Source organism: Quercus robur, chromosome 8, assembly GCF_932294415.1.
Source record: "Quercus robur chromosome 8, dhQueRobu3.1, whole genome shotgun sequence".
In the NCBI taxonomy this organism is placed as follows: Eukaryota; Viridiplantae; Streptophyta; class Magnoliopsida; order Fagales; family Fagaceae; genus Quercus; species Quercus robur.
Window position 1 is genome coordinate 50558057 of NC_065541.1, and position 10538 is coordinate 50568594.

Below are 10538 nucleotides of genomic sequence, written 5' to 3' on the forward strand. Positions count from 1 at the left end.
GGGTGCAGGAAATCACAACGCAAGATCAAAGAAGGGTGCCAGTAGAAGCCATTGGGGTGACAATGTCGGAATTGCATGAAATTTGGCAGGTTGAAGGGAAACGGCGTTCTGATCCAGAATCATGATTATGAACGTCACCAAAATTTAGGCGAATTCCTTCATTAAAGCACCGAAAATAGTGTTTTTGCTATTTATAGTAATATTTGTTTTTTCTAAATAACTTTTAGTTTAAAAGTCAAAATAAGGTCCCGTCTGTTTTAGGACGACCCTTAAGATTAATAGTTTATAATTTTGCATTTAACTCAATTTTGCTATTTTTGGTAAAATTCGGTATTTTTGTCACCTAATCACCTAATTAGTGCGAATTAGGGTTTTAGATGTTTTTCTCAGTATTTATATTTTTTGTAAACGTCAAAGGCAAATCGGACTATTATCAATAAAGACAAACTTTTGTCAAATTATTTCTCTAGTGGATTCCAATTTTCTTCTCCTTGTAGATTCAGGGAAAACCCTCGTGGATTCGAGGTTTACTACCAAGAACTAACAATTTAGTTTCTGTTTCATCAAGAGAGTATCGTGTGTGCTTTCTTTAGGCTTCCGTAACATCAATTATTGATGTATTTTTTTGATTTGGTGTTCTTAATTGATTGTGTAGATTATTTTCTCACTTATGGCAATATCAACATGGCTAGATATGAATGTCAATATCAAAATGGATGGCTAGGCATAGATAATTTATATGTAAACTTTTACATTTACATTGCAATAAAAATTTTGTTTTCTCTTTATGTACTTTTATTTATCTATTTTTGAAATTATTTTGATTGTGGTACCCTTGAAGTTTAGATGCCTTTATATATATATATATATATATATATATATATACACACACACACACACACATATATATATATATATATATATACATATTTTTTTTAATTTATGAAATTTTTATTTCGTTCAAAATTTTATCACTAAATCTATCTGGAATGGAACTCATCTGCCATATGAAATTAGGAGATATATGTGAGAAGAGCTATCTTCATTTTTTTTTTTTTTTTTGTGTATCTATTTTTCTATTAACTTAGTTCAATTATTTCTTAAATGATATGATTTAAAAAAAATAGATAATGCAATTCATCTTGATTATTGATATTATTTTTTGATTTGGTGATCTTAATTGATTATGTAGATTATTTCCTCACTTATGACAACATTAAAATGGCTATGACTGGTAATTTATAAGTAAACATTTACATTGCAGTCTAAATACTTACATTTTTGTAATTTATGGAATTTGTTTTTGGTCATATATACAAGAAATTCATATTTGATTAGCACTTCTGTTACTATACATGTTAGCAAGTAAAATGGAAAGATATTTTAAGTGTCATACATACATACATACATACATACATACATACATACATATATATATATATATATATATATATATGTATGTATGTATGAGCTTTTAGAATTTAAAACTTGCCATAATTTTTTAAAATATATTATAATAACTTTTTTTGAAAAAAAAAATACTTACATAATATACATTTTCCATGTAACTTAATTTTTGAAAAATATTTTTACTATTTTATTTGTTATTAGATTTGATTATATTATCAAATTTTTTTTAATTTATATATAATTTTTTATTAAACCATACATTGAACGGGCATAATACTACTTCCTTGAGATATTTCCAACATCTCATTTCATTAAAATTTATAATGTATCACCTTTTCTATTCACGATACTTGCATATTTGAACAATGGCATTTGGGATATTCTCGTATTTTGCAAAATAACTGCAAACATATTGTGTTCCTTCGTGGGTATATTAGTCTTGTTGTCACAAGCAGAAATTAATAAATAAAACGAATTTCATAATTTACAAAATAATTATTTAAATAATAATATTTCACAAAAACCTATAATCGCGTTTTTTAGAAACGCAACTTAAACTACTAACCTATAGCTACATCTAAAAAACGCAACTTAAACTACTAACCTACAGCTACATTTTTAAAATGTGAAATGAAATATTACCTCCCTAGTACTTCAACATGCCTTATAAAATGAAATATTAATTGTTATCGACAACTCCATGAGTTTGAGGTTGACCAAATTGAGGTGCAAAACAGTGTTGCTCTCTTGAGATAATACGCACCAATTATGGGGTATTTAATCAACCAATGAAGTAAACATTTTGAACACGCCATCTCCAAGATACAACGGATTGACCACCCTTGCCATTATCTTACTAGTCTTCACTAGTAAGTAAGATTGTAAGTTATAAAATAGTTCTCTCATTTATGTCCAGGTCACATAGTTATAGAAAAACACTACTAAATATTTTGTAAAGAATGAGAGTGACAAATACAAAGAATAAGAGAGATTAGACTAATAGTATGTGGCTCTCTAATAAGTGGAGGAAGAGGACCTATTTGTAAACTTAGTGAATTGGTTAGTTACACAAGGATTAAATTGGCCACTAAATATGAAATAATGGAAAATATGAGTTTAATAGGATTATAACTCTCAAATAAAATCCATAAATGACAAAAATTTATGGTTAAATTTTGACTTAGAAATTAAAGGAGAAATAAATTACACATATTATTTTTATATAAAACTATACTTCAACAAATCCTACTTGTCATTCTCAAAAAAAAAAAAAAAAACAAATCCTACTTGTGATTTATAGCCCATGAATTATTTTAAGCGCACCTTGGGGCCAATACATGTGATCCAGATTTCATTACTTTTATGGAAAAGTTAACGCATGACCTAAGGATATTTATTAATAGACCATTTTTAGAAACTTTTTATGAGAAAAAAAGTCACTAACTTTTATGGCAATTTTTTACATTTTTCATAAAAGTGATATTAAAAATTTTATAAAATTGTCAATTAACAAATGTACTAGAGCATCTGTTAATTGAACCCTTATTTTTATACGTGGTGTTGTCGAAGCTGATGCCAGTGGAACAATGGTTATGAAAATTTATGTGACCCTCTCCCAACGGCCAATGAATGGGATGTTGGTCCTACCTGTGGCCCAATACATAGGATATGGTGCTAGAATTAGATCTTGAATATAACAATTACAATTTATTGTGTTAATATGTAAACTCTGAGCAAACCTGGATCAATAAGTTATTCTTTTATTTCATACCCGTTTAAGATCATCGTACCTTATCTTTTTTTTGCTTGCATTACTATCATGTACCATTGTTTTCGATTGTTATAGTTTAATTATATTGATAATTTTTTTGTGGCAATTTGGATTCTATTTATACCATTATATTGACCTATATTATTTCTCTCATTTAGTGGTGTGGGACTTTCTTCTTACTATCATTTCAATATTCATAAGATTAGTTACTCAAGTCATAAGAGATTTTGGACATGATTATTATTGCCTTCAAGTGGACAGTGGACTATCATTGAGATTTGAAGCACACAGTTACTTTTGGGGAATTTTATATATGTATTAGAAGTTTAAATAATATATATATATATATATATATATATATTGGGAGTTTATTTTATTAGGATTTTTGTCCACACAGTCAAGTGCCTTGTCAACAATGACACTGCCACCGTCCTCTTTACTACCCAAAAGTCATAACAATTGAGGTCCAACCCTCTAGCAATTACCCACTTTCCCTCCATGAATTGGCATTGTTTGTCGACAATAAAGGTCTGAGTCAAGTTTGGATTTGATATGGGTCGGTTTTACACAAGAGACAAGACAAGGAGAGTAGGAGACCCGTTACACTTAACCCGCACGAAACGAAATCACCCTCCCCCTCATTGGGTTACCACACAAAATCATTGCTTCTAACGTATGAGAGAGAGAGATGGGTATATTAGTGAAAGTAAAAAATAAAAATATAAAAGAGGCAAAAGGAAAAAGATAATTTTATTCTTTAACTATTTTGTTATTCTTTAATTTTTAATAAAAATTAAAGATTACATGAATTAAGCAATTTTCAAAATAACATAGATTCAAATAGAATAATTGCGTTGTTAATTTTGAGCTTTGTTAAAAGTGTACGGTTAAATGATTAAATTTACCATATTTCAATAACTTAAACTTTTGAGACAATTGGTTTAACATGATATCAGAGTAAGAGATCTTAAATTCCGATTCTCATTTTAAGCTTAATTGTGATCACTTAACAACTAAGTCCTTCATGTTATTTTTTGTAATATAAAAACTAATGAATATTAAAATTATTTATACACACCATAATTCATCCTTCTCTTTTTCTACCAAACAAAAGAAATCAATATCCATTCTTTATTTATTTTCATTTTTTATCCTCATCATAGAGTTAAGAGAGACTACATTTTATAATCCAACATTTGACACGAATGGAATTAATTAAAAAATTGGTCAATTAGTTGATTTCAATTTTATAAAATAATAATAATAATAATACCGTGGGTCTTAAGAATCTCATCTCAAACTTTTTGCACATAAAGAAATGTCTCATGACTGAGCTCTAAAGTTCAACTAAACAACAACTTGCAGGGATTCAATTTTTTTGTTCACGCTAAAATTAGCGGTGAGCATTAGCTATTATGCCACATGACCCGGCAAGTTTGGCATCCCAACACAAAGGTCACAGGACTCACAACAGTAGCAAGAAGATGCATGGCATACCCATATAAATTGATATTGTTTTCCACATCCACACGTTGCCTGAGCACAAATGTCACTGCACAGTGACTTAATAAGGGAGTTATTTAGAAAAGTATCCATATAGGCACATATACAAAGTACAAACCAAAGCCCCCAAAAAGAGAAAAAAAATAATAATAATAAAGAAGGTTAAAAGAGTAGCCACCACGCGTGGTCTTGGAGCTTGAGGAGCTCTCTAATTTGTAGCAGCAGCAGATTAGTATTTTCAAGATATATACATATATTAACACAACTCAGATTACAGATCTGACATTCCGTAATTCTCAAACTACATAATATAATTTTGTTTTTTGTATGATAGTACTTGGTTATATATATTATGTATGTAAATCTCGAAAGCCATGCAAATTTTTATATAAACTAGGCCCATGCAAATTGTTTATATATAAAGTATAGAGTCACCGAAATGAGTTGAAAAACTCAAAAAAACTCGCACATCGGTGCCCATGCTCACATAGAGCACACCATCCCATTTCGTACAAACTGTAGCCCATTTCACAGACCAATCTTCTCACCCTTCCCTAACTTCTATATGCTCCTCCTCAATACCCTACTTCATCTCTGATCTCGCCACGTTATCTTTCTCCCTTCATCCTTGATTGTGTTTGTGAGTCTCTATCATCTGACACGCCAAATCATAGAGTCATATGTTTGCTCTTTTTGTTAGAGATATGTACTGTGAGTAATATATGTCTCTTACTACTTAGCACTATATTATTCAAAAACTATCTTATTCAACCACAGCAACAAAAAGGCCATGTACGTATTCTCTCCTTTACTACCTTACTACCTTTCCTCCAAAATATTCTCTGCAGCCAAACCTTTCACTGCAAATGTTACCTCTATTCTTTGCTTCCTTGTTTCTCCTCAGGCTTTTTAACCAACTACCTTTATCTCACTCTCTTATAGAACCACAACACCACCACCAAGAGCTACAAACCCTCTTGCTTCTAAATCAATGTAATGAAAAATGTGGGAGCTTTGATCATATCCCATTTCCATTTCACTTGAACACTTCATGTGGCTCTGTACCTTTTAGTGCTTTTCGTCTCTCTTGCCAAAACTTCACCACCCTTTTTCTCAACATTGGCTCTGAGAGCTACCGGGTTCTTGAATTCTTTTCTGATGGTGTGCTAGTGGATTTTCCAGGTCTCTCTTCTTGTCGTCAGTATAATGACTTACACTCATTCAGTTTTGCTAAAAATGATAACTTTGCCGTGTCGGTTGATAATGTGATTGGCTTGTATGACTGTGAGGATTCTTCTTTGTGTAAAGCAGAATGTGAAACAATTGACTTGCCTGGTTGTGATGGCAGTGATGGTGGTACTGGTTGTTGCTACCCACTCTCTGATCATAGTATATGGCATGTTGGAGATGGGTTTTCGGGATTTTCCAAATTTGGTTGCAGAGGGTTCTCAAGTTGGACTGTTCTGCGAGGGACTAATTCAGGTAAGCGTGGAGTTAAGTTGGAATGGGCTATTCCAAGAAATTTATCTAGTGGAGCTTGTGCTAGCAATGCAGACATTGTCAATGCTACAGCAGTTCAAGCAGGGGTGAGGTGCCTGTGTGAGGATGGGTTTGTAGGCAATGGATTTGCTAATGGAGCAGGGTGCTTGAAGTGTGAGTAGTTCTTTGAATTTTTATGGTCAAATTTTGCACATTTTATATAGCACTTCTTTGAAATTGGATGAGAATTAAACTTCATTTTATGCATCAGATGTGTTTGGTTTGTTGCAATAATTCTATAGATCTTCCACTTCCAGTCAGTGGATGTGTTTGGGTGGCTCTGAATAAGGTAGTTCTGGAATGGTTAAATTAGTAATTTGGCCCTACAACTATTGGATAAAGTTTAATTTGGTCCCCTTAACTATTTGATTGTGTAAATTTTGCTCCTTAATCTCTAATGTTGAGTTTGCTCTCCACTAAAAACTTGAAAGGATAAATTTTATTTTGGTCTCTTAACTATTAATTGTGTCAATTTTGCCCCTTTTAACTCCTAAAAAATCAAGTCAATTTCATGATGAGGTTTGCTCTATGCTAAAAACTTACAATATTAAATGAATTATCTGTATTAAAATTGACTTGATTTTAAAAATTAAATAATGGAATTGACACAATCAATATTTTAGGGACTGAATTGGTACAATCCATAGTAAAAGGACCAAATTGAACTGGGGAGTCATAAAAAGATCAACTTAGTAATTTAACCTTCCTATATTAAGAGAAATCTGACCACTAATTGTGTTTAGTGGCTTTGTTTTGTTGCAATAATCATCTATAGATCTTTCGGTCAGTATAATGTGTTTGAGTGGTGTGGCTCTGAAAGTGGTAGTTCCGGTTCTAAGAAAAATCTCACTATTAATTGCACCCATAACAAAGGTGCAGAGCATCCTAAGATTGATCTTTTGATTCTATTTTCAGTTGGGATGTATGAAGATAAGGATATAGCGAGAGATGCAGCACTATTCATAGTCGTTGCATCCCACTCACATCATTATTATATATCATTATCTCTTAGACAAATGCTCATCAGTCATCATGAGGTCTGCAACAGTATTAAGTTTTTTAGGTGTATGTTTGGATAACCTAAAAAGCACTTTTCAGTTGTCTTCCACATCGTGGATCTCGTGCACTATTTACGGAATCCGTAAATACTTTTTTCAACAAAAAAAACTTCAAAATTGAGTCCTACGATACTATTCACACATTTAAAAATTATTTTGTTACAGTATTTTCTGTTTTTTGTTTTCAGTAATAAGGGATATCCAAATACACGATGTGCATTTGGGAAGCATTTCAGCCCAGCATTTGTGCGTTTTGCTGAAAAAATGTGAGTCTCATAGTACTATTCACAGACCCACAAAAGTCATCCAAACACAAATTTTAATTTAAAACTGAATCCCACAGCACTATTTAAACATTTAAAAATTATTTTACTATAGTGTTTTCAGTTTTCAATCTTCTGTAATATGGGTATCTAAACAGACTCTAGAGGTAAAGTTTATATTCTTTTCGTTGGTGATTCACTAGTAATAGACATCACTCATCAGGCCTTTCATAAGCCATAGTTGGGACTGTTGCTTTCCCTAGAGTACCGTGTTTCTTGAAGCAATAAGGAATGAGGTAGTTTTCATTTTATCTATATGTTGTGTGGGCCATTCTGAACTACATTGTGTACCGAAAGCAGTTCAAAATTCTTGGAAGTTGTTCTGTTAGCTTTAATCTCAAATTCTGAAGTACTTAACCATACAGCAGGATAAAAGTCTGCACCTTTAGAAAGGGAATTGCAAACATGATATCATCCAATTAACATTTTCTAACTATGTACTACCAATTGAGCTAATGCAAACAGTTATCAGGTGAATTCACTCATTTCGCTTAATGTGATAGCTCACCCAATCAAATTATATTTACATAAATCAGAGGGTCTCATCAGTCTTCTCCTTCAAATTTGCTTAGAAAAAAGAAAAGATATTTAAAAATAAATCAATGTAAAATTTAATAACAATAAGCTATTACTTCAATATTCAAGTTCAAGGGCACTGAATCATTTGAAAGTGCACATCTTTGAATTGGGCTCTTCTTGCTTGAATTTGGTATATGTCACAAGGTTGGTGTCACTGAAACTGCTAAAGACACTTTATATAACTATGATATTCACTTCTATGAATGTCTTTGACAGCATGCATCAAGGATGGACAGGAAGTACATGGGAGTGACTGCTATACCAAAGGACATGGTGAAAAGAAAGCGATTATTATAGCTGGTGTGTAATCAAGAATTGGACCCTATGTGACTTACAATTTTCATATGAATGGTGGTTTGAAGATTTTGTCTCAATAAAAACTGCAATATATGTTATTGAAAATTATTCTTACCCACACAGTAAATGGCTAAATGCAACTTGGATGTTAGAATCATTTTGGTAATTGTACATTCATCTCATCATTTTCCATTTTAGATAAATGGGACATGGTCAGTCTTGAATTTCTCTAATATTTCTAGTCCCTGAGAGTTTAACATAATGGCATCCTAACCATGCAGGAGTTCTTGCAACAGTTTTCATAATCGCCTCCTTGATAGCAATTTTTTATCTACTTAAGCGGCCTGTAAAGCAGGGGAAATATGACCCAGATAAGGGTTACTTTCACAGCACCATCTCATTCCGGAAAGCTTGTACAACTCGATTATTCGCTTACCATGAGCTAGACCAAGCCACCAAAGGGTTTGAAGAGGCTCAGAAACTTGTAGACAGTAGTAATGGAACAATCTATGCTGGGGTTCTTGGGGATGGATTGCACATAGCTGTGCATAAATTACAATGTGACAATGAAAGAGACCTGCTTCAAGTTCTATCCCAAATTGAGGTTTTATCTGCAGTTCAACACAGGAATATGGCCCGCCTCCTTGGATGTTGTATTGACTCTGGCTACAACCCACTAGTTCTCTATGAGTATCCCGCAAATGGTACCTTGGAGGAACATTTACATCAAAGGAGAGAACATAGTATTAGTCTTGACTGGTACAAAAGACTGCACATTGCTGCTGAAACAGCTAGTGTTCTTGCATTCCTGCAGTATGAAATTTCTCCTCCTATCTTCCACCATCATCTCAAATCCGGTTACATTTTTTTAGACCAAGATTTTTCTGTGAAGATTGCTGGGTTTGGTCTACTTAGCTCAAGCCTTAGGAATGGGGCTGATTTGTATAACAGCTATGAAGGTTCGTGTTGTTTGCACAAAAATGATGTTTATGACATGGGTATGCTGCTTCTTGAGATTATTGCAGGCTCAAATCACCTAGACATGCCAACTGTAGCTTTGCAAAAAATGAGGAGTGGAAAGCTAGAAGAGATTGTGGATCCACTCCTTTACTATCATGAGCAACCGCCTTTTCGCAGGGAGCAAATAGAGATTGTTGCAGACCTTGCAACGAGGTGCTTCTTGTTTGGTGCAGATGGCAAACTTGGTATGATCGATGTTGCAAGGGAATTGGTACATATTACTAAAGAAAGCATTGATGGAGGTAGCAAGAGGGTTCCTGCACTAGAGGAAACATTTTCAAATTCCAGTCTCCTTCAAATGATATCCATGTCTCCTGATTCTATATATGTGCCTTGAAATAATGCTTCTTGCTGATCCACTGCCATTCAGCAAAATTATTTGTCCAATGTCCAGGCCACAAGCCAAAAACTGTGTGCTGTGTGTGCACTTGCACACATCTGAAATTCTGTACATTGATTAGTGAATTGGGAACTCACTTTTAAGGATTTGAATGCTGCTAGTCCTCTGTAGTGTGTATCACCTGCATGTATAGGCATATCTCATATATATGTTGTTTCTTCTTTCAGAGAGAGAAATTAGAAAACTATTGTGTACGCATATTGCATAGAAGTTTGTCTCCTACAGATAGCTTCTTTTGGTCTTTATAATTTTTTTTTTGGTAGGGGCACGAGAAAATTATCTAATGCATCCTATATATGCACCCTCCCTGTTATGGGATATAGATCCTACATACTATAGGATCGACACTATAAGAGGAATGATACATACATACATACTGTTGGATATTTTTATAAAAATATTATACTCATTTATGTGTATCAATTATTCCTTAATATCAGATATCAGATACGTTGATTGCTAAATTTTGAAATTCAAATATAATTCAAAATTTGAATAGCTTTTGTCAATGGTTTTAATCAGGAAACTTATGAATATTAACGTGTTATTTATACCATAATTGCCAGCATATTTGGTTTTATTACAAATATATACTTTCCATTCTAAACGTTTTGTATTTAAACGTTCTTATTTAAATA

General features: G+C 32.7%; 1 protein-coding gene across 1 annotated transcript; it reads left to right on the plus strand.

Annotated features, from left to right (window-relative positions):
• The first annotated feature begins 5146 nt into the window (after positions 1–5146).
• LOC126696874 (probably inactive receptor-like protein kinase At2g46850) lies at positions 5147–10003 on the plus strand. Its single transcript, XM_050393605.1, has 3 exons — positions 5147–6337; positions 8400–8483; positions 8762–10003. The coding sequence occupies exons 1-3, from the start codon at positions 5551–5553 to the stop codon at positions 9835–9837; spliced, it is 1947 nt and encodes a 648-aa protein (XP_050249562.1). The 5' UTR covers positions 5147–5550; the 3' UTR covers positions 9838–10003.
• The last annotated feature ends 535 nt before the right edge of the window (positions 10004–10538 follow it).